At 45.0% G+C, this 25,830-nt stretch overlaps 1 protein-coding gene across 3 annotated transcripts in view; it reads left to right on the top strand.

Annotated features, from left to right (window-relative positions):
• Positions 1-25,830, top strand: part of IP6K1 (inositol hexakisphosphate kinase 1) — a 36,862-nt gene that overhangs the window by 8,329 nt on the left and 2,703 nt on the right. Inside the window, exons 1-5 of one of the 3 annotated variants that reach the window (XM_058812791.1) lie at positions 17,542-17,748; positions 20,199-20,516; positions 22,690-22,900; positions 23,522-23,706; positions 25,033-25,208. In XM_058812791.1, coding sequence (XP_058668774.1) covers positions 20,294-20,516; positions 22,690-22,900; positions 23,522-23,706; positions 25,033-25,208 — 795 coding nt within the window. In that variant the 5' untranslated portion in view covers positions 17,542-17,748; positions 20,199-20,293. Of the gene's footprint in view, positions 1-17,541; positions 17,749-20,198; positions 20,517-22,689; positions 22,901-23,521; positions 23,707-25,032; positions 25,209-25,830 lie in introns of those variants that run through there. The other 2 variants (XM_058812792.1, XM_058812790.1) reach the window with 2 other exon arrangements.

The following is a 25,830-nucleotide window of genomic DNA, read 5'->3' as shown; positions in this document are numbered from 1 at the left end:
GGTTAGTGTATAGGAGAGTAATAATGAAGATTTGGAGTATTAAAGGTCACTTTGGAAGGTGCTTGAGAAATACAGTGGAGTGAACGGTGTTCTGAGCTCCCTTCTTGGATATTTCCTTTTGTAAACCCAAGTTGCACTGGATACCTTGGAAGTGTGAGGTTTGCTAGAGGGTACCAAAGGATGGTTGTATTGGCTCCTGATTGGGTAAAATAATCTTGCAGACATTAAGTGCCAGGTTTTGTCTTTCAAAAAATGTAGCACCTTGCCAAGCTTGAAGTTGTGATTGTCTGACTGATGCATGTGTCTCCTGAGGAGACAGCCTCAAGTTCAGATTGCCTTTCATTTCCACTCAGCTGGCTGGGCCTCCTGTTAATTCTTTGTCTTTTACCTTCCAGAACATGCTGCAAGCCACAAAACAGCTCCAAGGTGTTTCAACAGCTTTAAGATTTTCAGTAGGAGTGATTGAAAGCCTTGCAGCTTATGCTGATCCTCAGGAGAGTTACAGGATAACATCAGGCCCAGATCAAAATCCCTTCCATGACCCTGGGTTGTGTGTCATGTGTGTTCTGCCATATTGAAGGGATGAGAGTATCCTTGTATGAAATTGAGTTTAGAGTTTTATCTGGTTTCAAATGAAATGACTACCTTAGCTTTCACCCCATCAGATACTGTGTCATATATTCTACTTAAATTAAGTACCAGATTTAGTGCACTGTCTTTGTCTAAAGTATATTTGCCATGACAGACCTTGTTATTTCCCATTCCAAACCTCAAAAATGAAATGTTGCCCTTTATCCTTGAATTTTCATGGCATTATTTACTTTCTTGTAGCACCTGTATTGAGATTTTTTTTCCCCTAATGCAGAGCTCAGATTTTTCTCTTTCCTTTTCAACATTTTTAAGGTTTTTTTTTTGTATTAGGTTGACAGTACAAGAGAATATACTGCATATGAGAATGTACCTTCCTTTGGTACTTCCTTGTGGAGAAAAAAATCACAGTGAAGTCTTAGTTGAGAAGTTACAGCTCATGATTTCTTGCCTGTGAGCCTCAAGGGTCACCTGCTTAGGGAAATTAAACTGGTATCAAGTGGGGGGCATGGATTTGCAACGTGATTATGTGACTGGAACTCCTATGGACGTGCTTATAATGTTGTTTCTGCCATAACTGTTTGGGACAGCTGCATTAATCAGCATGTTCATCCTTACCTAGTGAAGCTCTGCCAGTGGAATCCCTTAATGTAGAGGCACTGATAGTGATAAAATGACACTTGTAAGGTAAAGCTTGTTTTGCTGGAGGTGTTGAGAAGGTAAAGAGTGAGGAATGCTTTATTTGTCATTGTGTTTGGCACTTTTTTCAAGGGAAAAAAAATAGCTAAAAAAGTGGGGGCCCAAAATATGCCTTTTCCAGCTGAATTAATTTTTTCTTTGGCAACGTGAAGTTAGAAGGAGTTGCAGTGAGAGAGGAGGGCATCTCTCAGTTGGGCATAGAAAATTTTACCTATCTGTACAAACCTTGATATATTTATTGTAGCATGGGTGTCTACTTGAAATTACAGGGCAATCTGCAGTTCCATTTTCTCATACAGTAAATTAAGTGGTGTCCTGAGCAATGGTATCATCTGGAGTACTGTATAACTGACTGCCTTGCATTTCTCTGAGCCTTTTCAGATATTTAGGACAGGCCCAAATTTGTTTAGTATCAATGTCTCAGAATTACAGTAGCAGAACAAACCACCAGATAACAACTGCTCCTTGTGCTTTTGGCACAAGAATTTGTTTACCAGGGTGAAGTGAGCTTGTTTGGATAATCTTGCTTTTATTCCCCTAAGTCTTTCTGTTGGACTGATGTGCTCCTAGATTGTCTTTCTGTTTCTGCCATATAAACAGAAAAGTTGCTCAAGGATTTGGATTTTTGGCCAAGCAGCACCACATTCATTTGAAAGAGATGCCCTAATTTGAGTCCATATTAACAAAACCAATTCAGTTGTTCATGTACTGGGACACAAATTCTTTAGATTTTGAGAATTTTAATTAACAGGCAAGACTAAGTTGAAATGAAGTGCAAGGGGATCAGGAAAAGCAAAATGATTGCCAGACTTTTGGCTTTAAAAAATGGTTTAAAAGTAGCAAGGTAGTCAAGTAAATTGTTCCTTTCTGAAAAGCTGTATTTCTGCTGGCTGAAGTTCACCACAACTGAATGGTTTTACCAAGATCATGGAAACATTCAGTGGAAATATCAAAACCAGTAGCCTATTCCTGGTTCTTTCCTTTCCATTTGGGTAAACTCAGGTAGATTATGGTTATCTAAAAGATATCTAAAGAATCTGTTAACCAAATCAACTGAGTGCTTTGCTGACTTGTCAAGTTTCAGCAGAGAGATGTAAGAATTGCTGCATTTCTCATGGCTTTGAGTGTTTTACCAGTGTTCAGACAGAAGTTGTGCTGTCTGATAAAACTGCAGGATGTCATTAAGGAGCTGCCAAATGTAAGTGTTTTCTGCTTCCCTGTGTAGAAAAAGAGGAGTGTAGCTGAGGCAAAATGTTTGTTTAGCTTTATCTTCACAGTTAGAGAAAATTCTGATGTGTGTGCCCCTCCAGTCATCTCAAATGCTGTTGTAACTGCCAAAATGCCCTGGTGTATCTCTGTCTGCATATGTGAGATTAAAGTCCTCTTGGGTACTGAAATTCCAGCTCACATGAGGCTGTGAAGCTGTCAGTGCCTTGCATTCCATGGAGGGACGGGTGGAGCTTATGCAGACAACACATTAAAAGTCAGACTGCTAATCTTTTTGTTCAGAGCTGCTGCTTGTGCATCACCTACAATTTTGGCAGGACATCCTCAGTCAGGATGCTGCTCTGATGTGATCTGGTGGTGACAAGAGGCAGAGGTAGAGCCCAAGCCATGGCTGAGCAGATGTTTGTTTCTAACCACAGAAGTGAGAAGATGAGAGTTTGCTTGTTTGGGTCTTAAAGTAATTTTTTAACAACAGGAATTGTACTGAATGGGCATTGCCAAACATTTCCTGAAGGCAGAGATCCTGCAGTCCCCAGCTCCTTTAAGAGAGCCAGTTGCTTGGCATGCCCTTATCTAACACTGTTCATTTCCATATAATTAATTCTCAGGCAGCTCAGAAAAAGGGCAATGTATAGATCTGAGGAGGAGATGGATCAGAGTGGTGTCACAGCCCACAGTGTATGATAGGAATTGTAAAGCTGCTTTACAGTGAGCTTGAAGTGAACCAAATCAAACACTGGTTTACAGAGGCCCTAAGGGTGAGATTTGCTGGCTTGTGATGGTTCTTTGTGGCAAGCCTGTGTTTGGTTTTGATGTATAATTCTTAGACTTGATGGGTTTAAATCTATATGTTGTCATAATTCCTAAGGAAACAAAACATTTGTGCTGCTTCCTGAGTACTGGAGCCAGCTTCTGCTCCTTAGCAGCTGAGTTTGCTCTCCCCTCCCTTTGCACAGGACGTGTTGTTGTTCACAATTTGCTGTTTGGATGGAGTGTCTGGATCTTGACTGTGGGGTCAGTCTCTTCAAGATGAGAAGCATTTCCCCTCACAGATCCTAAATGGCTGCTTACCAGTAGCCATGTTTTGAAAATTCCCTTCTTGTTTCAGGTGGGGATGGGATGTGGGGTCTTGGCTTAGCTTTCCTCTGTAGTCTACATGCAAAGCAAAGACAAAGGAGTAGTGTTTGAGTATCTGTGTAAGTTTTATGAGAAGCAGAGTATTGCAGGACTGTACTCTGAAGGTAAAGAGGAAAGAGAAACTTTTCTCTTAAGCATTGTGAAATGGAAAACTGTACATATAAACAGCAGAGTGATGTTTTTCTTGTTAGGAGTGGTAGGAAGAGGTACGTGGGGGAACTTTTTGCCTCTGGCCCTAATGAAGCTGGTTTGTCTTTAGCATTTAAAGTATCAACATAAATAAGTCACTGCAAAGGGATTTTTGCTTAAGTCAGGTCACAGTCAGCAGCTTAATTGAATGTGGTTTCTATAACTTGTGGAGAAGGTTTTTGAGCAGTTACTGTGTATCATGCAAGTTTTGCTGCATTTGCTATTTTTTCTATGCTTTCTTCTTTTATTATTTTTTTATTTTGGGGAAGTAAGGTGCTGAGTTATTGGGGTAGAGGACAGGGAGCCTGCATTGTGCATCTGCATCGTGACCTGGGGAGTGAATCAGCTCAGTCAGAAGAGTTGAGCTGGAATGAGCTGTCCGGCCATTTTCTGGCAGGCAGGAGTTCCTGACAGTGTCTTCAGTGTATGGGTGAGGAAAATCCAGTTTGAGTCTGCCTCTGCTGCTGCAGGAGATGCATTTAATAACATCCATGTCTTTGATGAAGGGACTCATGCTTGAGGCAAAAGCTCTCTCTGTTTTTTTTTTATTTACCCGAGTAAACAGTTTTATCATTGGAAGAAGATACTGAAGTTTTCAAATCCATGTTGTTCCCAGAAGGGGGCAGGGGAGACTTGTGAGTTGTGGAGTTTGATAAAAAGTACTTTTGTTTGGTTTGGTGACACTTCCGTGCTGGCTTTGAGGCCCAGCGGGCACTCCTGCCGCCCTGGCAGCGGGAGTGTGGCACCATGAGACCCCTGCTCAGTGCCAGGAGCCTGCAGCAGGGACCTGGGCTGCAAGCCTTGCCTGCCTTGCCTCTCCTTTCTCTCTTGGGGAGCATTGCAACAGCTGAGAGCTCTCTCCTGCACTTCTCTCTTATTTGATACACTGAAATGATATGTGTGTTAAAGCCATGAGAGGATGGAGTCATCATAAAACATCCCTATTTCTATACTCAGAGCAATCTGGACAGTTGGCATCTAGGTGTGTGAAAATCTTAGTTCCCTCTTCCCTTATTCTGTCATCTAGATTTTTATTCCTAATTAAAGCTGGAAAGAAGCTTCTCTGTGCAGCTTTCTTCAGGATTTTATGGGGAGTCTGGGTTTGCTCTTTACAGACCTGACTTCCATTTGCTAAATACAGCCTGGCCAAGAGTGAGAAGGAGACTGTTTTGCCAAATGTTTTAGAAATGGGGTCATGCAACTCCAGCAAGTTTGTTTTATGTCTGCAAAATGACCTGGGATTTCTTTGACAGCCTGGAATACAGACAGAACAAACTTGGCCATGTTAGTGTGCATTTCTGTCTTTGAATGGGGGAAGCAGCTACTTTCTCACAGGAAGTGCTTTTTGCAACATTCCTGATAATTTTGACATAACATCTACCTCTACACTGGCAGTGAAGGGGTAAACAAAGACTCTGCTGAATAAGGGGGCTGGATGAGTGATGCACAGACTTCCTTGAGGTATTTGGTGGTTTTTATGCCTGAGTGGGTCTTAAGTTGCAAGGTCTCCTGGCTCTTGTGTCTAGAGACAAGGTTGAAAGAGGAACCAGCAGTCAGAAGCAGATGGAGACAGAGTGGGGGATTACTTGAGAGAACTGGAGCCATGGGAGCCCGCAGGACTGATGGTGCTGCAGTGCCAGCCTTGTGCTGCTGGCACATCTCTGATCACTTATTTTCAAACTTAGGCCCACAGGATAATCCAGGGTGGCCGATCTCACTTGACTCCTGGGCACAGTCATGGCTTAGGTCCTTTGGTACACCTGTGTGAAACATGTGCAGGAATGTGACTGGGAGCAGTTAGTGTGGATTTACTGACTCTAAGTTGTGTCTGACGCACCTCATTGTCTTCTGTGATAAAATAATCGGATTTGTGGATGGGGAAGAGCACTAGGGGCCATTTAGTGTTTTACAGTATTCTTGTGTGCATGTTGGGACATTACAGACTGGATGGGTGGAGTATGAATTCAAGCACATCAGGGAATTCTGAGGAGTAAATGGAGTCGGAGGCAGATGAAAGAGTGATTCATAGAGCTCTTTCCACAGGACATTAGCTTCTGAAAGTAGGCTCTTAATCAGCCTTTTTTTTCCCTCCTGAATGTCATCCTTTGCCACAATGTGATAAGAGTGGATGGAAGACAGTATTTAAGAGGCTGTCTGGTTGAAATTCATCAGTCTGGCTCATTATCAGTGTAGAAGATTAATCTGTCTTTTCTTGGGAAGAAGTGGGGAGGTTCACATGAATGTTCTTCAAGATTACCTTGTTTTGTTTTTCATTCAGTCACGTGTATGTGTGATTGCCACTGAACTATAGTTAAATAAAATACATGGTAGTTTTGAGGATTTCAGTCATACCTAGGGAGGATGTGTTTGGAATGCTGTGAGGTTAGTTTGAGAAGAAGAAAAATAATCAGTCAAAACAAAGCAATTTTGTTTTCAATGGGTTACAGCTTCTTTGCTGTAACAAACTTACAAACTTTGACAAACTTGCTGTTATAAAAGGTGATCTGGAGGTTTTCTTTACCTAATGTGTACTTTAAATTCTCTTCAGTGTTCCTTAGATACTGTGAAGCATCTGATAATCTTTTCAGGATTGCCGGTCTGATAAGAATGCTGTCATTAGATCTGGTCAGGCTAAGGTATAAATATTTATGCCCAAGGAAGTGTAATTGCAAAATTCAGTGTGTGGTGTTTGCTTTTTTTTTTTTTTTTTTCCCTTTCCAATATTGCTATTACTGGCTTGCTGCAGCCAGTGGTATGCATTGGAATTAAGAATTCAGTTTAAGCTTTCTAGTGTGGTAGTGTGCTAAATTAAGGTGCCAGTTATGAGCAGAGAGGTTAATGGTCTTACATAACGTTGGTCTTGAGGTTTTTTGCCACTGCAGAATCAAAAATAGCAATTAGGAGTTCATTTTTTGTCCTAGTTGTGTATTTTTCTGTGGGGATCAATTATCTGCAGCAACTGACTTTCTAATCAAGGCTGTTTTTCTGTTTTAAAAGCATCATAATTTAAAACTTGAGAACAGTATTAAAAATACCAGTTCACCACAAGCTGCTTACATTTGTCTTTCAGTTAGTGGTCTCTTGGAAAGCTATAGATCATCCTTATTTTATCAGAACTGCCTAAGGAATGTAATTTTAGCTCCTCTGGGTTTATGGCTTTTGTAGTTATTCTTCATGGGTTCAGCTCCTTGTGGCTTTTGTGTGTCTGTGGTTAACCCTGTAGTTTCTCTGTACAGTTACTGGTTAAAACTCTTTAACCCTTGGCTGCACTTTGCTATTGCATTGTGTATTCTGAAACAGCCAAAACCATGGAGTGTTCTTACAGATGCATCTGAGATCTGTTGTGTTAGCCAGTACTTTTTTTCCTTCTGAGGACACTTTGCCATTTGTCCCAAATGGGAACTGTGTCCATTAGATTTGGCCTGTATGTGTGTCTAATCTCATCCTAAATCTCCATTCACAGAGTTGCTGGAAGTGTGTTCCTTCCTGTTGAGGTTTCCCTTCATGTCTAGCCCTGCTTTTTTTTTCTTTTTTCTCATTGTGGAATTCATAATGCATTGTAACTTTAATTACCTTATGAATAAAAAAATATATATGGTCACCTCTATAGCAGCATGGATTGCTTTACATCTGTGCACTGTTAAGTGGCAACAGGAATAATTCCTGGTTATGTTGTCTAGGGAAGATTCTTTGTAGACTCCATTCAGAAGTGTCCAAATGGTGCCTCGTTGAAAGGTGAAAAAACCCCAAAAGAACAGGGGAAAAGTTGTCCTCAAATTCTTGGTGTCTGATGTCTGAAAAAGAAGGATTTATGTAACTGAATGTGCTGCATTCTGCTCCTTGGCTCTCCCTCTGAGGTGCCAGCATGTTCTTGCAGGGCAGTGCTGCTCTCACTTCCTGACAGCCCACCTGGGCTTGGTGCCTGCCGAGGCTCTGCCTCGCTGCCCGGGCGGAGGAGCTGTGAGCTGCACTCACCACACTTGCCCTCATTTTCTAGCATATGGTGATCTCTGCCTTTCAGTCTTTCCTTGATGAAATGTCTGCTTCCAGGGTAGTCAGCAGCCTGCATGTGCAGATAAGCTGAATTGGGATTTGAGCAGGGAAGCACTAAGCAGATCTGCAGCTGGGTGTGTGACAGCACAAAGAGTCCCCTCCAAACATCACTGGCTGTGGCTTTCCCTACTTGCATTAGAGATTCCATTAGAAGTTTGGTCTTTGAGCAGTCATCTTATAAATTTTTCTAATATCTCTGCTGATAGAAATGAGGACACAAGACATAGTGTTAATGTGTAATAGCAGTGGGCTGGTAGCTGAGCAGAAGTCTCCCAAGGGTAGGATTCATAATCCTCTTAGAGGAGAGGAGAATCAGAGGCTTTGGAAGGTCACCTTTTGCGGGGTGAGAAACATTCCCTGTGCAAAGCTCTGTTGCCTCTGTGATCAATTCCTCTCCCATTTTCATATTTCATCTCACAGCAACAGAAAATAGATCTAGATGAATCCTGCAAGAGTCTTGACCCCTGTAAAACTCCCACTGCCTCAGGTTTGACTACCTGCCAAAAGACAGCTGTGTGTATATGGGTTGATAATCTTGTGTGACAGGGTTATGAAGTCTCACTGTATAGAGATAGTGTGTGTTCCCCATGAGACACTTTGATCTAAAGGGGACAGCCATGTGCTTCTGCTTAGTGCTTTGCAGCTTCACCACAGTTTTACCTTTGCCTTATTGTGTTGCACCTGTATTTTGCTTGTGTTGGAGAGTTGTGAGAAATTCAGATGTCTAAATGCAGTCCCAAATGACTACTTTACTAAATTTCCTTAGTGCTTAAAAACCCTGTGATATGTGTATTTGATGTTTAAAGTGCAGTATGTTCAATGTTAGTGCCTGTCAGAAGCTAGAAATTTATTGACTTCTTGCTTGTGATTTATATTTTAGTGTTGTGTTGGGACAGAGATCTAGCATTTGCTCATGAATTTAGTGTTTTCTTTTAAAGACCTACTTTTTTTGCAAGGTTGTCCAAATAGAATGGAAACTTGCTGCTTTTTCAAGCAGCAGCCTCAGCTTAATCTCTGAACTTTGGAGGAGTGAATTCTGCATGGCAGTGGCCCAGACTGTTCTGTAAGTGTGCTTTCCTCCACATGGCAGCAAGATGGCAAGTAAAAACTGAATTTTCTGCATCTCTGAAGCAAAGCTGGGCCTTCCAGGAATCCCTACTTTGATGGATGCAGTGTCCAGAGTGAGGTGTTACAGACAGTGGTGAGAGTTTGCTATAGCAGATGTTGACTGTGAAGAAATGGGTGTGAGGCTAAAGTGATGAAACATACCTTAGTGAAATTCTCCTGAGGAGACCCTGGGATGTCCCTGTCACTGAGGAATTGCTGTGCACAGCCAAGGGTGACATTCTGCTCCCCAGCAGCTGAGGGGCACATACACAGACACAGCTTTCGGACCTGTGTTAGCACAGGAGCCCTTTCATGGTGGGGCAGGGGACAAATGACCTGTTCCAGCTTCGTGTCACCTTCAGTGTTGTTGCAGCTCCATTGCTTCCCAGGAACTGCTGCAGTGGTTTCCTACACAGAGCCCTTTAGATGGATCAGCTCTTCCTTCCTAAAAAGCTTCGTTGTGCAGAAGTGGTCAGCTTTCTGAAGTGACTTTCTTAATAGTTTAACCAAGGTAAAGAGAACCTTGGATGTAACCCAGGCAGCAGTTTCTAAGAATTCTTTGTTGTTCATGAATCAGTGTTGTTTGTATAATGTTGTTTTCACTGTTCCCCCTGGCTTTGCTCCCCAGTACTGCTTGTGCATGCTGCTGCTGTTTGTCATGCCCTATTTAATCACAACAGGCTTTCCTCACTCTCCTCTATATATTTTAGCAGCTCTTTTGCTCTGAAAATAATGCTGGTATCAAATAAATTAAAGATTTATTTTTGAGGAAATAGGGCATTTTAAATATTAATGGTGTGTTTGGAAGATGAAAACATGAAGTATTAGATTGCATATTTTTTAATGTACTGTTTAAATCTTTTGAACCAAAGTGGTTTTGTACAACTATTAGGTAGTTATGTTGTGATATTTTATCTATGTTGAGTAAGAGAGCAGCTTCACAGTTGCTTGGAGGTGGAGCTTTGCTATGCCTTGGTTCCCACTTTCTCCCATGTTTTGATGCTGGGGGATTGTTGGCCAGATGTATTAGGGACCTGATCCAACTGAAAACTGAAGGCTTTTTGTTCTGTTTTATATATTGCTGCTTTGTTTTCCTACCAGATTGGGTACTTAATGTGGCTGTCTGCAGGGGTGCTGATGCTGGTGTGAAGGAGGTGTCTGGAGAGGTGAAAAAGTCAAATGATGTTTCTGCTGCAAGTGAGAACTCACGTCTCTTTAAAGTCAGGGGGTGAGACTGTTCTCTGAGCGTGTTTGCAGGGCAGCTGGAGCTGAATGGAATTGGCTCTGCTCCCCTTGTGCCTGCCCTTGCCCTGCTCACTGATTGTCCCTTTTACTTTCGTTGGGCACTGGCAGTAAACCAGTTCAGGAAGCCACATTGGCGAAAACAACTTTTCTTTTTTTCCGGGTTAACTTGTTTGCCAGGCTGGTTTCTGAGCAGGATCAGTGAGTGCCAGTGCTGACTCAGGAGAGAGGATGGGTTTGAAGAATGCTGACTTAGATTTACTTAAGATGTCATGAAACTATAGCCTGAGATGCATGCTAAGTAACAAAGGGTAAAGTTTACCAGTTAGCAATTTTTTCAGTTTTGTGTCTTCATGGATTGATGTGGTGACATCTACAAAAAAGGCTGCTGAACAGCTTAGAGACTCATTTTTTTGTCTTCTAGAGCAGACACAACAGAAACTGTAGAAAGCTGGTTTCCTGAAGCTGTTTCATTAATGTGCCTCCTCCTGCCCTATGCTAGAAGTCCGATCTTTATGGTTATTCAGTCTTTTGTGCCTGGTTTTCAATGAGAATGCCTCTCACAATGGTGTGTGTCTGATGCAGGTAGCTGTCACCAGCTGAATACAGAGATCCAGGTATTTCCCAGTAGGTTCCCAGGCAGCCATCAAAAAGGAGATATTTTCAGTTGCTTTTGTTCCCAACAGTATTTGAGCTGGTAATTTTGGAAAAACCTTCAGTCTCTCATAGTTGTTTCTAAAGTGTGCTAACATGACATCATTGCTTAGTGCTTATTCTGATTGTCAGTATTTCTGTATGTATTTCCATGTTCAAATAAAAATTCAACTGCAATTTGAAGAGTTGCCAAAACTGAAGATTGCCTCCCCTGTTCACTCTTTGAATGTCACAGTCTTCAAATTAGTGGGAATCTGCACATCACGTAGGCTTGTGTTTCTTGAATGGAAGATCACCAAGATAGTGGTTATGCAATTTCTGGGAGAGTTTTGTTTCAGAACTTGGCCCAAAGCTGTTCATTCTCATTAATGACTTGGTTAGTCATGTTTTGATGTTTATTTCAGCATGCAGGCTGCAAAAATGACATATAATTTTGGACAAGCAACAGCTTGAGGGAGCTCAGTAGCCATGCCTTAGCTGTAGGGTGGACATCAGTGTGACCTCATTTTGTCTCACTGGAGGGACCCTCCATGCTTGGCAGCAGTGGCAGTCAAGTCCCCTGTGTGTTGTTTGGACAGAGATCCTGTTCTACAGCAGCCGTGCAATGAGGTGAGCTGGGAGTGCAAACGTTGGCTTTAGGCACCAGGATAACCATCAGCAGTTCAGGCACCTTGTGCTGATACAACTGTTTGTACAGCTGCACAATAGATTGGGGATCTGACCTGGTTGAAAAGTAATCCTTAAAAAAAACAAAACCAAGTGCTGGTTTATTTTTAACTGTGATCACTTCCCCAGTTTGATTCATGGTGAGGCTGCAAACAGTTGTACCAGTGCAGCAGAGTTGAGTGGGAGGGTGCTGTTAGTGCTGTTCCAGATGTCAAAGGATTGCCTGTGCAACCATTGTCTGAAGAAATAACTGAAGGAGGAGTTAGAAACTGACTTCAGTCAGTGCCAGAAGGAATCTCAACATAATATTGGGTGGTTTTTTAAAGCCAGGCATTTGGATGGCCTTGGTTCCATTGTGGAGGATCACTTCATAGAGCAACCAACACGAGCAAGCTTTTTCCAACCCAAAATCTTCCTGTGTTACCAGCCTAAAGAGAACATGGTGGATGAATGAAGTATCAATGTGCTTTTTTTTACTTCTGCAGACCAAACTTTTGATGTATGTGTTTTCACTGTCATTTCCCTGTCAGAGCTGGAAGCCTAAGTGTTCACCTGGGTTTTCTTCGTTAAATCACTGGTTTTACACATTCTGAAAGCAGGAAAAAAAAAAGAGATTAAATTATTTCTTGACTTTTATCTTCAAATACCAGAAAAAAACAAACTATAAAATCTCTGTTTTCCTTTATCTTCCCTTATTTTTTATAAGATTGTGGAGGGCAAAGAGCCAGAAACACACCTTTTTTTGTTGCTCATGTAAGGTCTGAAACTGTGTGTGCCCTTGCTGTTGAGTTGGGGGAGTTGACTGTTTTTCCTGTTGCAGAATCCTCACTTTGGCACCTGTGCTTTGCTTGCTCTGGGTGACAAATGTGAGGTGCAGCACATTGATTGTTTCTTTCAGTTCCTGTCAACCACCCTCTGAAGCCTGAAAAAAACTGCTCTTATTGCTGCACAAGTACTTCCTTTTTCTGGGATTTTGGTGCTTTTGCTGGAAGTTTCCTGTTGTTTCCTCTCTACAGAAGCTGGAAGGATCTTGCCCTATCTTTCCACCATCTTTCCAGGTGTCTGTACTGGCTAGGAGTCTGAGGGACACAAGACTGAGGTGCACAACCATTTATTTCTCCTTGTCCTGTCCATGTGGAGGTGGGAGTGGGAGCTCAGGCTCCAGAGGTGTTGGCACATGTGGGTGATGACAGCACCTTTCAGCTCAGAGGCCAGCAGTTACTCTGTAGGAGATTAGGCCAGATTGTTTTCCTTGGCTCTGGTGTGATGCCTTAAAGGTCTTCTCTAGGGCATTTTAAGAGAGGAGAAGATGAGGTGAGAACTTAGGAGGTGCCAGTTGTTCTCTTCACCCCTGCTGTAACACAAACCTGGACCTGCTTGCCTGCCTGCAGTGGGTTCTCCTCAGTTTGGTGGGGCAGCTCCCCAGTGCTGAGCAGCCCTTCCCTGTGCCACCCATCTGGCTGAGCTGTGTCCATGCTCCCACAAAATCTCACACCTCCCTTTTCCTGCCAGCAGTGCTCACTGTGCATTTGTGCTCTGGTTCAGCAGAGCCGTCCCCAGCTCTGACTCACTCTCTTGCTGTCAGCAGCTGTGCTGCATTCAGCTGCTCCTCCATCCTGCCTTCTGATGCTGTTGAGATTGTAGCGTTTGGTACCCACAGCTGACATGAAAGTGCAGTTTCTGAATGGACTCCTCCTCATGATGCACTCAGCATAGTCATTCCATCATCTTCCTGCTGGGGAGGTGTGTGGGTGGTTACTTGGATGACTGTGCAGGACTTCCTTAGGGTTGTGGCTGCCTTATTTAAGCCTCGCTGTCAGGGAAGGGGCCAAGGTCCGTGGCTAAAGCGTAGGTATACTTTATTTTAGATGAAGAGTAGGTATACTTTATTTTAGATGAAAAGTTTAAGCATAAGATTTTTGAGACAGGAGGTAAAATTGTTCCCTCTGCTTATTCAGCTCATAAATTGAGTTACAAATTCTGAGTTAGTCCTTGAGCCAGGCTTCTTCAGTGGGAATGGCATGAATCTTTTTTCCTTTCTCCTTGTCATGCTGACAATGCAGGGACAATTTTCTGCCTGTTGATGAGTTTCTGAGTCCCTGCACTAATGTAAGTTTTAAAAAATGTCTTTTCTTGGTGGGTTAGGTTGATTCATTGTGGCTTTTAACTGTTGAAAATATGTTCCTTTCTAAGTGTGTGTGACCATTGGATTGGAAAGCTGTGCTGAACAGCCAGCTTTTGCAATGGAATAATTTAAAGGTAACCTGTGGAGACTTCTTCCTCTTTGTAAATGATGTGAAGCCAGAAATTAGCTCACAGAAAGCTGAGCAATGAGGCCTCACAAGCATTGATCTTCCCTAAGCCCCTCTCTAGAAAGCATTTGTCATAATCTCATTTCTCCTATAAAATGCAAAGCCGATATTGGATGACCCTGCTCTCTTAGGCACAGGCTTGGAAAAAAGTCTTCTGGGCTGGTACTGATAAAGCAACCTTTTGTTGTACATATTCTGTCAGGTCTTGCTGCTGTGGAAGCTCTCAGGCTTGGACTGCAGCCAGTGCTTTGGAACAGAGAAGGAAGGTGCCCTTCTCCACCAAGGCAGGGTGTATTTGTGGCAAGGTGCAGCAGGAGGAGTCAGCAGCTCTGCTCCCTCTTGCTCATCCCCCCCTCCTACTGGAGAGGAAAGAGTGGTGATGACCAGACCAGGGCTGGCCCTCCTTGCAGCCTTTGCAGTGACAAGGAGTGACAGGTCCCTGTGCCCTCCTGCCAGTGTGGTGCATTTCTCCAGTGAGGAAGGGGAAGCCTGGAGAAAAGAGCAGCAAGGGAATTAGATCATATCATCCCTGTTATGTACAGTCCTCCACTGCTCCCCAGTATGATCTTACCACAGCAGTGGCAGCTTGTCCAGCATCAGGCCAGACAGGAATGCAAGCTGGAAGAGGCCATTTGAGCCCCAGCTTGGGTTACCCCTGTGTACAGACAGCTGCATGGCAGGTGTTCACAAAATGTTGCAGAGTACCTGCTCCATATGTTGCTGAATGTGACAGACCTTCCCTGTTAATGGCTGTTTGCTAAGAGTTGGCTTAAAAGAAGATAAAAACAGAGAGAGAGGCTACCACAGTAGTGTGCCAGTGTGAGAAAAGGGGTATTGTCTGTGTCCTGGGTCTGAATCCCTGACAGGGACTCCCAGTACCTCATCCCTCCCTACAGCTTGCCATGCTTTGTGTGTAGGTGACAGCAGAAGGGCCTTTGCAATTCTTGCTAATCTGGCCTCTAAGAAGAAAAAGCCTTGTTTAAGCCCAGATCTCCGCATTGGTTTTAGTGAGTGGTTTCAGCAGCCCAGCCAGAGTTACAAGTACATGGCTCAGCCTCTCTTTTCTCTGAAGGAGCTGAAAAGGCTTTGCTTCCGCTCCTTTCTTAGCAAAAGAAGAGGAGAAAATTCTTGGTCTTGCAAGGCTGCTGGCAGAAGTGCTGAAGCTTTGTGATCAGTGTGATAGAAGTATGGCACAAGTAGTCTGTGGTTTTACCTCAGCTGGCAGCCCAGCCCCACACAGCCACTCACTCACTTCCTCCTGGTGTAATGAGGGAGAGAATTGAAGGGTAAAAGTGACAAAACTTGTGGGCTGGGATAAAGGCAGTTTAACAGGTAAAGCAAACTGCAGGCACAAGGGAGGTAAAACAAGGAGCTCATTGCCCACCTCCCATGGGCAGGCAAGTGTTCAGCTGTCCCCAGGAAGGCAGGGATCCATCACAGGAGCAGTGACTTGGAAAAGAAGCCCATCACTCCAGACATCTCTGCTTCCTTTTTCTTTCCCCAGCTGTGTATGCTACACTTGACACCATATGGTCTGGGGTATCCCTGGGGCCAGTTGGGGTGCTGCCTCCCAGCTTCTTTTGCACCCCCAGCTTCCTCACTGGTGGGGCAGTGTCAGAAGCAGAAAAAGCCTTGATTCAGCTAGCCCTGCTCACCACCATTAAAACATCTCTATTATCAAGATTGTTTTCAGCACAAATCCAAACCACAGCCCCATACAAGTTATAAGGAAGAAAATTAACTCTCCCACCTAAAACCTGCAAAGTCTTCCTTCAGATCTTTAGGAGCCAGAAACACAGGCTATGTCTAAGGACTTGTACTATAAGCCTAATTTTATTTCCCTTTAGTGAGGTTCAGACAAGCTCTATCTTAAGTAGATCAGGCTCTTTCCTTGTGAATACTTAGCAGTTGGTGCATATGTGCCCTGTTGATGAGGAAGAAAGAGGATTGGTGAAGGAAGCTCAGCTCATGGCACAGGGTGGAGCATGCGTGTTGTGGCTTTTGTCCTCTCCAAGCCCCTGTTCACTGCACTTCCTCCCTGTTTGCATTCTCCTCCTCAGCTGGCATTCTTGAGCAGCTTTTCCTAAGACTTCTGTTCCACTTTGGATGCATGTATGTAGATTGTGTTCCACTTCCTGGCCTCAGTCTGACGAGCCACACTTGTCATGGTGAGAGCAGCCTGTCCAAAAAGGATATTTGGTAGTAGTTCAAGAGTTGGACAAGATGCATGAGAAGGCTGAGGATTCAAAGCTATGTGCTTAAGTAAGCTAGGAAAATTTGTAGCTTCCTGCATGTCACCAAGGCCAAATGTTTCTGGTTACCTCCCAAGTGTTGCTGCAGGTTCCTGGAGAGTTGTGTTCTCTGCCCAGGTCCCAGGGCTCATCTCCATTTACTGCTGACTAGACAGACATGTTTCAAACCTGCTTTTGTGCTGGGAAGTTGATCTCATAGCACAGTGGGAAACACTTATTTTGTTTACTTTCTTAGACTGGATTTTCTTCTCATACCTCATCCAATCCAGCATGAGTAGAAACAATTCTGCTTTTCAGCACAGATTCTTCTGCTTTTCTTTGCTAATGAGTCTAGCTCACCAGGAACCAATTGACCAAATGCTGTGCTCCTCTTGTTTGCTATACTGGTATTTTCTATTCTTGTGCTTTGCTCCTGAGTGCTCTGGGGCTGTTCAGGGAAAGTCCAGCTTGTGTCATGGTGGCGTTGAGGTCTGTATTTATCCCTTGCCCGTGGCCTCTCTCCAGAGCCATCAGTGGCCATCTGCCTGAGCCCTGGTTATGGCAGGGCCTGGGGCCGGAGTCGGAGTGGAGGTGCTGAGGGCAGGCAGTGTTCTGCTGTGTGATTCATCACAATTTAAAGCTTTTGTTCTCCTTTTATTTAGGGAAGTAGCTTCACCAGTGAGTCGTGAAGCGTTGCCAGTGTTCCTGTACAAGATGGCTTACAGAGAGCAGGGACATCAGCGAGCATCGTGGGGTGCTCAGCTGTAATTCTCACAGCCATGGCACTGCAGCTCCCTGCCCTCACCTCTCATCATGTGGCGACCTCCAAGGCTCATTTTTCTGTCTCCTTTAAGTGGCACCCTCAGAGGAGACATTGCTGTTCTTGTTCTCTGGTGCTGTGAACTGGCAGGAGCATCTCCTTGGGTCTGGTGCTGGTCTGGTAAGACACCTGTAGTCTTCAGCCAGGTTCAGTAATGTTTTAGAGATCTCTGGGTCTTCAAGAACACAGCATTGTTTCTACAAAGGGATGTATTCCCTGCTGGAGGGTGATTCCCATCTCCTAGTTTTGAGGACAGGGTTTACCCCACTTAATGGGTTAGGAAGAGCAGAGTTATATTGGATGTCCTAGTGAGTTTTGTTTGGAAATGTGTTACTACAAGAAAGCAGATCTTATTGCCAGGAAGTGTTTAAACAGTGAGGTATGCAGATCAGACTTGGAGCAGATACACTGACAAAGAGATGTCTAGACGTAAATATTGTAGAGCAAATTCTGTTCCAGTGCAAGAGTCTGTTACTGGGGAGGATAATGAAATATGGGGGGTTGTATGTCTGTGTAGTCACAGATAACTGTGCTCCTAAACCCCACCCCCCACCTTTCCTGACTCCAGCTCAGTGGAGACTTTGTCTTTTTTAGGAGAGATCATTCTGTTGGAAGGGGATGCTCAACTGGCCTGGGTGTTTCACTGCTGCTTGAGCTGCCGTGGTGGTGGTGGGAGATACCAAAGGATCTCCCTAAATGAACTGGTCTCCCTGAAGCTGTTTCTTAGACTGTGCACTGTGTTTTGCAGTTTAATTGGAAGGACTTTGAATTTTATAAGCCAGCTAAAATAGTTGAGCTCATGCTTTTGTTTAACAGACAAAGGGTGAGTAATATTTAGGACTTCAAATAGTTTTCTGCTTTATATTCATTTGAAACGGCTGGGATTCTTCTGTCTTTGTGGATAGTGTCCATATTTAGTAGTAACCCTTTACTTTGAGTTAGTTTGATGAAAAACACTAAGCTGGATCTGAGCTATGAAGTGTCTCTTTCTCAAGCCCTATGGGAATCTTTGTCTTTACAAATGCCTCCAAAATGCTGCTTGCCACAAAATATTTTTTTCTCACATTCACTTGAACATGGGAAAATACTGCCTGTAGGACTGTTTGTCTAGAGTGTGTGGATGCATGTGCAGAGCAGTTGTATCTGGCTTTGGACCCCCCCTCACCTGATGCCCAGCTCCTTCTCTTGTGTCACAGCCTCAATGTTTTGGTTTTATGGCTTTCACTTCCTCCCAGGCAGCCTGCACACCCACATTTGTCATGTTGGGGTTTCCTGGGGGTGCTGGGGTACTTGGCTGTGAGCCCAGGACACTTTGTGGCCACAGCCATTTCCCAGCAGCCCTTGGATGACTGCAGTCCTGAGCATCATGTGCATGTCTCCTGAGCACAGCAACTGTCACAGATAAATTTTGTATTTCTCTTTCCTGTGAAGTTTAAACTACAGGAAGGTGTGAAGTTAAGTTTGTCCTCTGTATTGTTTGGAATAGCTGAAAGCTCTGCTTTAGTCATTGGCAAAATAAAAGAAATTGAATCCAAGAAACTGCATTAGGAAAGGGAGACTTGAGTCTGTGAAAGATTTGTCTGGAATCTGTGACATGCTGACCTCTTGCAGATGGTGGTACCTCACTTGTTCTTGGATATTAACTGTGTTAAACCCAACTAAAACGTGTGTGTCTGTTGCTGAAATTTCTTCTTGTTGATAAAGCAAATAAGAGGGAGGAGAGAAATCCCCAGCATGTTTTTGTTTGTGATCCAGCTTAGACTCTGAGTGAGTTTTGGAGACAGAGTTTGAGGGATGCCTTGAACAGACTTTGACATGAGTTACTACAGAGAGGGACTATCTGTGTTGTGGGGTTTTCCCCTCCTATTTCCTGACCCCTGCCTTAAAAGCCAGCTAAATATTCACATTATTCCCCTTGCACTGAATGTGGTGGTGTGGTCATGTAACCACAAAAGGAAATGTTTTCCACGGGATCAGCGAGGTGATTCAACTCAAATGTACGTACACTCATGCTATCCCAAAAACCCAGGGTGAGGGAGCAAGCAGGAGTGAGCAGACAAGGAGAGAGAAGCATTGTCCTGCTGTGGGGAATTTGGGTTAGATTGGGTTAAACGTGTTATGAAGTATCATCACCCCTCCTTTTGAATCTCTTGAGCTTCATCTCTGAAATGGCCGAATTGGAGCGGGGAGATGAGCTCGTGTTCATCAGAATTCCCCCGGCCTGGCAGTGCTGTGTAGCTGCAGAGACATCCCGTGGCCAGCTGAGGAACAGCCTGAGCCGTGTCCCCTGCTCAGGCCTCCAGGATCCCTCAGTTCTTAAATTACTGCCCTTGGCTGACACTGTGTGAAGAAACTGGAAATTCGGTGCATTCGGAAACTGTAGTCACCACTTGGGTCTTGTACCAACATTTGGATAACCCATCGTTGTGAGGAAATCCTGTGACATTTCCCCAGCAGCCTCGGGGGCAGCTGTGATCTAAGCTGGAAAAAGGGCAAGTCATCTGAGAGAATTTGCGCAGCTTTACTTTTCCATCATCCTGTGGCTGTGCTGGGCACTCTGCAAACACTAAAAGACCATCTGCTTTTCTTAAGCACTTGTAATCTCATTTGGATTTAGTGGTATATCTTGCTTACCTCTGGAGATCAGGGCCTTGTTGTGCATATAGGTGTTGTGAAAGCATTAGAAAATTGTCCTGAAAAGCTGAGAGTAATAAAGGAGAGAATGTGAGCAGAATCCATTCAGTTCCAGCACACAGAGTGACAGAATGACTGTCTTACTCTGCATCTTTCATGTCAGTGCCTGAAGAGAAGTGAGCACTAAGGGAGGAAACATTGTGACAGTAGCAGGTGAACAGGAATTACTTAGATGTTAAAAATGTAGAGGCATGAGAAGGAGATTTCAGATTCTGGAAGTGTTTGTACTACCTGTGTCAGTCACCAATACTGATAGGCAGGTGTGGGCTATAGCTCACAGTCTGCTCCATTGCCTTAGTAATAAAATGAACAGGGAAGGAAATAATATTTTATAAAGATGGGAGGCTTAAAATAGCTCTATTTCCTCCTTTCCCTGTCTGCAGTCAATCCTATTGGAGGAGCTCTGGATGGGACTGCCTCTTAATTAGTGTGTGTTTACCTGTAGGATTAAAGAGGTGGTGAGGAGCGTGCTGGAGCAAGCAGGATACAAACAGAAAGCAGAATACCATAAACTTCTCCAAGCGAACAAGGAGTGAGTGTAAGTAGTCCTTTACTAACAGGAATCTCTTGCTCTTTCAGATCACTGCAAGGAAGTGAATTGCCAGTGCTGAGCTACCCCTCCCAGCCCATGTGGCTCTCCCCATGCTCCAGGAGTGCAACGGGTGCCCAACGCAATGTGTGTTTGTCAAACCATGGAAGTGGGCAAGTATGGCAAGAATGCCACTCGCTCTGGAGACCGGGGGGTCCTGCTGGAGCCTTTCATCCACCAGGTGGGCGGGCACAGCAGCATGATGCGCTACGACGACCACACCGTCTGCAAGCCCCTCATCACCCGGGAGCAGCGCTTCTACGAGTCCCTGCCCCCAGAAATGAAGGAGTTCACACCTGAGTACAAAGGTGAGGTTACAGCCTTGAAGAAACTGCCCTTCCATTTTCCTGCAGCTGCTGCTGTCTTGCTGTCTTTTGGGGTCATATTGCTTTTTATAAACTCCATTTTGCGGGCTGGCAATTTGATAGCAGCACTTGGAAAGGAGGAAGTCTTGGTGTTTTTTTGGGAGGCACACTGACTTGAATGTTCTCCTCTTTCTAGACAGAGAATATGCAGTGTGACAGTTGTAGTCCAAAGTGTAAGGTTATGGATGTGTAACTGAAGCAGTTTTATTACCAAGTTATTGTCAATTACAGCCTTGACCTTGAGCTAATGAAGCCAGATCACAGAATGAGCATTTGCACGTTCCAGTTCTGTAATTTATTGCTTCCTCATCCCATCTCTTTTATGGAGCCATAGCAGCAAGCTGCTGAAGCAGGAAGTATGGCTTTCCCAGTGCTGAGGTGCAACCTTGTCCCCAGCTGCTTTGAAGGAGTGGAATTTTCCAGTGCCTGTGTCATTGTAGGAGGTTGGCAGCTCAGCTGTGTCTTTGAGAAGCTTGATAGGCTTCCAGCCTTGTGTGTTTGTGCTCAGGGTGATGATCAGGTAGGCTTCTGGGGGGCTCAGTGCTCCTGTTCCCTCTGCTGCTTTGTCTCCCTGTGGCACTAGGAAGGTGAGGCTTTACAGACAGCTGGGACCACCATCTGTTCAGGGTCTTGCCTTTGCATCTGGCTGCAGCCTGATCAGCTTCCCTCCCGGTGTCTGCACACAGGTTGTCATGAGTGAGGGGAGCAGTCTGCAACAGATGGGTCCTCTCTTAACCCTCCAGCCATTCTGGGGGCACACAGTGCTCTAGTGTCCCATCAGAAATCCCACTGAAGCCTGTGTAGTTCCTAGAGTCCATATGATGGGAGTTTTTCTTTGGGAGGTGTGTTTAAAACTGATGAAGCTGATAGTGCAGATGGACTCTTGTCTTCTTGAGGTCACTACTTCCTGGTACCCTAATGGCATGGATGTGCATGTCCTTCTCAGTGTGAGGAAACTGCACAGGATGAAATCTCATAGTCCTGGAAATCTTTCCTACTGATCTGGGGGAGAGGAACACTGGGTATGATATTTTCTGTCTGAACTCTTGGATGTTACTGTAAGACTTCACAGAGGTATCTTGGGCACATCCAGGCAGCACTTGGAGTAGCATTTATGTAGTGACACTCTGGAGTCGTGTTTCAGCCACCTGAACCTTCTTAGCATTGTCCTGTGCAGATAAGGAGAAAAGAAGGATGAGAACAGGATGGCCTGCATCAGCTGGGCAGGGCAAGGTTTCCTCATGTTTGTGAGAAATTTGATTCAGTGCATCTGTCATTTGAAACTCCTGGCAGCTAGTCAATACTAGTGACAAGATAATGAAACATTTTGTCATTGCACATCAGGAGATGGGCTGATGGCCTCATTTTCAGGCTGGGGCAGTAGTCCCAGAAATGAAGATGTCAGCCCTAACTGGAAGTGTCAGCAGTCCTGCTCTGTGGCTGGCCAGATACATTCTGAGTCTGTGCTGGGGATGATCTGTAACTTCCCTTGGACTGTGGTGCTTTCCAGGAGCCTTCAGAAGATGAAACTGGACAGGACACATGGTCCTGCTTGCCTGCTCTTGGCAGAGGTAGTTATGCTTCCAGGGTCCCCTGTTTTTATTGCTAGGAAGGCCTGGGCCCTTGCAGATCCCTTTTTTGTGAGACTGGCTGGCTTGTGATAAGAGTGGCAGTTGTCACCTCAGCCTTAGGGCTCTGTACTTCATTGCTCTGCTGCTGGAAAGCTCCTTTAGCAGAGAAAGCACAGTCCTGCTTGGCCAGTGATGTCCCTGTCCACAGCAGGAACGCTTCTGCAGGACGTAGGTACTTACCCAAACAAAGCAGATTTTATTTTACATGCTTTGCTCCCCTCAGCATCTTGGCAGACTGTACTTGACTCTCTCCAGTTTGACATTTGCTGCAAGACTGAAGGAAGGAAATAAATCACACCCTCAGCCTACCAGCTGCACTTTTGTCCTTATTTCCTGTGGTGGCAGAGCTTCCCCCTCTTCCATTGCTCTGGGCTTGCTTTGCTTCACTGTGAGCTGTGTTTTCCTCTCTCCTGCAGAACATTTGGTTCATAATGGTTGTGCATTCCCTCCTCCAGGAGCACTGACGTGTTGCTTCTCCCTGGCAGGTGTGGTGTCTGTGTGTTTTGAGGGAGACAGTGATGGCTACATTAACCTGGTGGCCTACCCCTACGTTGAGAACGAGGCTCTGGAGCAGGATGATCTGCCCGAGAGGGACCAGCCACGGCGCAAGCACTCGCGCCGCAGCCTCCACAGGTCAAGCAGCGGCACCGAGCACAAGGAGGAGAAGCCTGGCCTGGCCAGTGACAGCACCGAAAGGTAAAGCTTGGAGGGCCCAGTGACAACACGAATATTGGGAGATCTCTCTTCCTTATTCCTTTAGTTGAGGATGTTCTGCAATTCCTTAAGGTGGCCAGGCTGTTGTGCACTTGCTAGCCCAGCAGATTTTGGCACTGCAGAGTTTATCGGGAGTTTTGCTGGGTTCAGGACTAATTCATCCATATGAAATGCTTCTGATACAGGGTAAGTGTTGGCAGTGTATCAGATGTGGAACCAAAGCATACAGAGCAGATTTGAACACTCTTCAGTCCACCTGGTTATTAACCCAGGGATTTATTCCCAGGATATTCTGAATATGGGTCCTCTACCTCACCCAGCCAGAGCTTCCAGAGGAGCAAGTGTTCCTGTTTGCTCTATTAGTAGGGATATTAAATAGACCAGAGCAAGTGTTCCTGTTTGCTCTATTAGCAGAGATAGCAGAGATATTAAATAGACCATGGGTCCACAGCCCAGGGTATTGGTGAGGATTTGCTGTTAGATTTGCATTGTGTGCAGCAGGAGAAGGAACAGGAGATGGTTGCGTGCCAGGGGAGGATGTGACAGTTGTGTGTGAAGAACTGATGGATTCTAACCGGCAGGTTTGTTCTGTCTTTACACCAGCAGCATCCAGGAAACGAAGAGTCCCAGGGTGGACTTGCACATCCACTCAGATGTTCCATTTCAGATGTTGGATGGGAACAGCGGGCTGAGCTCTGAGAAGATCAGCTATAACCCCTGGAGCCTGCGCTGCCACAAGCAGCAGCTGAGCCGCATGCGCTCTGAGTCCAAGGACAGGAAGCTGTACAGTATCCTTTGGGAGGCACAGCTGGGTGGGTCAGGCTGCTGCTGCCCTGCCCTTACCCGTTTGTGCCTGAGGCAGCCAGGCCTGCATCTCCCTTGGCATTTCTGTGCTCAGCCACAGTTGAGTTACATGTTCCTTTCAGCTGTTCCTTCCTGCTTCCCATACTGTGACACTGATGAGTCATAGAATGGTTTGGATTGGAAGGGGCCCTAAAGATCTCAGTCCATCTTCAGGCAGTCTGACTGACCTCTTCATATGGTTGAAGATGGGTTTGTTTTCTGTGCCTTCACAAATGACTCCTCCTGCCTTTGCTAAACTTGCCAGCTTGCAGGGTTATTTTGTTTCACCTGGATTCTGTTTTCCTCACATAGAAACAAGCTTACTTTTAATAGCTGTATTCATCATTTTAACTGCCTGGGCTTTCTTCTCCAATTCTCAAGTGTTGGCTTGGAGACTCCAGATTTTATTTTTAAATAGCTTGCATCACTTGCAGAGAAGTCATTCTCTTTGGCTGCCCTCTCCTTTTTAAGCACACTTCCTTACTTTTATGAAGTTCCTCTTTCTAAACCAAACACAGTTCCGCTCTTGCACGTTTAATCCAGCTGTGCCCTGGTTGCCATTTCAGATTTTACATGTTGATCTCTGCCCTGTGAGACTCCTTAGGGCAAACTTTTGGGGTGTTTTCCCCCTTTTGGATCAGGTTGGTGTACAGAGTGCCTGGGGTGTGTTCTCAGTGCTGTGCCCCAGTGCAGGGGCTTGCCCATTGTGTGCTGGTGACAGAGGGCTCCTGTTACTGTTCTGTTTCCTGGCTTTGTCACCTCCCCAGCTCCCCCCTGTGTGTTGGGCAGTGCTGCTGTTCTGGACAGGCCAACCCTGCCATTAATTGGCCCTTGAGTTTTCAGTCTGTGGGCTTTGTATTGTTTATCCATATGGTCAAATGGCTAATTTGATTAGACTTTAAGCTCTCTCTTAATGGATCAGCAGTTCCTACTGGCATACTATGTCCTTCCTGACACCAATGTTTTGCTTTTCAGTTTCCCCTCTGAATTTCCAGTACAACTGCATGTGACCTTCCTGCTGTTGGCTGTTCCACTTTCTAGGCTGTTTCCTCCTCCCAGCTGTGAAAGTCTGAGTCCACTGTTTGGGTTTTGTCCTTTTCTTCGGCTCACCAGGCTGTTTGTCTTGTCTGCTCTTTGGTTCCTATATGAACCAAATAGAATGAGCATTTGCACATTTGTTGTCCATCCCTATCTCCTGCTGGCCCAGGTCCCTGTCTGTGGTGGCCCTCGGGTGTCTGTGGTGGGTGAGCTCTCCTTGACACATATCCCAGAGTTCCTGCTGCTGGAGAATGTGGTGCATCACTTCAAGCTTCCCTGTGTGCTTGATCTGAAGATGGGGACCAGACAGCACGGAGATGATGCCTCTGAGGAGAAGGCTGCTCGGCAGATGAAGAAGTGTGAACAGAGCACTTCTGCCACCTTGGGTGTGCGTGTGTGTGGGATGCAGGTAGGGATCCCCCAGGCTGCAGATGCTGTACCTTCCTTTTCACAGCTGCATTAAGCCTCCCAGTTAGTGTTTCCTGCTGAGCACTGAATTTGAACCTCCCTCTGCAGGTAGGTACAGCAGCATTCATGCTATTTTTGTCTTCATTTCTAAGCCTAAAACAAATGAACCTGTGTTCTCTGAGATAGCCTCCTTTGTGCAGAGCTCCTTTGTTCACAGACAGTTAGGGGATTTTCTAATAAAATTATTTTTGTTGCTTGGTGTTCAGCTAGAATCACAATGCCTGGGAATGGAAGTGTCTGGCATTTCCTTCTATACTGCACTGATTGTTAAAAAGTTGCTTTGCTGTGCCTGGGCCTGTGCACAAGGATTTGCTATTGTGCAATAATCGCTCCTTTCCCCACCTGCTGAAGGAACCAGATCTTGTAAACCCAAATCTCTGCCCACAGACTCTGAAGCAATGAGGGCTCCTCATTAATCACTTGCCCTGTGATCACTGGCAATAGGTGTCAGCAGCTCCTGCTGCCAGAGCATTGTCTGAGTTGCTGTAAGACTTGGCTTTTTAACTCTTGGGGTCAGTTGTGTCATGCCTTTTTGGGGCACTGGGACTCGTGAGCCCCTTTTG

This window comes from Ammospiza caudacuta, chromosome 12 (genome assembly GCF_027887145.1).
Source record: "Ammospiza caudacuta isolate bAmmCau1 chromosome 12, bAmmCau1.pri, whole genome shotgun sequence".
Taxonomy (NCBI): domain Eukaryota; kingdom Metazoa; phylum Chordata; class Aves; order Passeriformes; family Passerellidae; genus Ammospiza; species Ammospiza caudacuta.
This window is presented reverse-complemented; position numbering and strand designations above follow the sequence as displayed.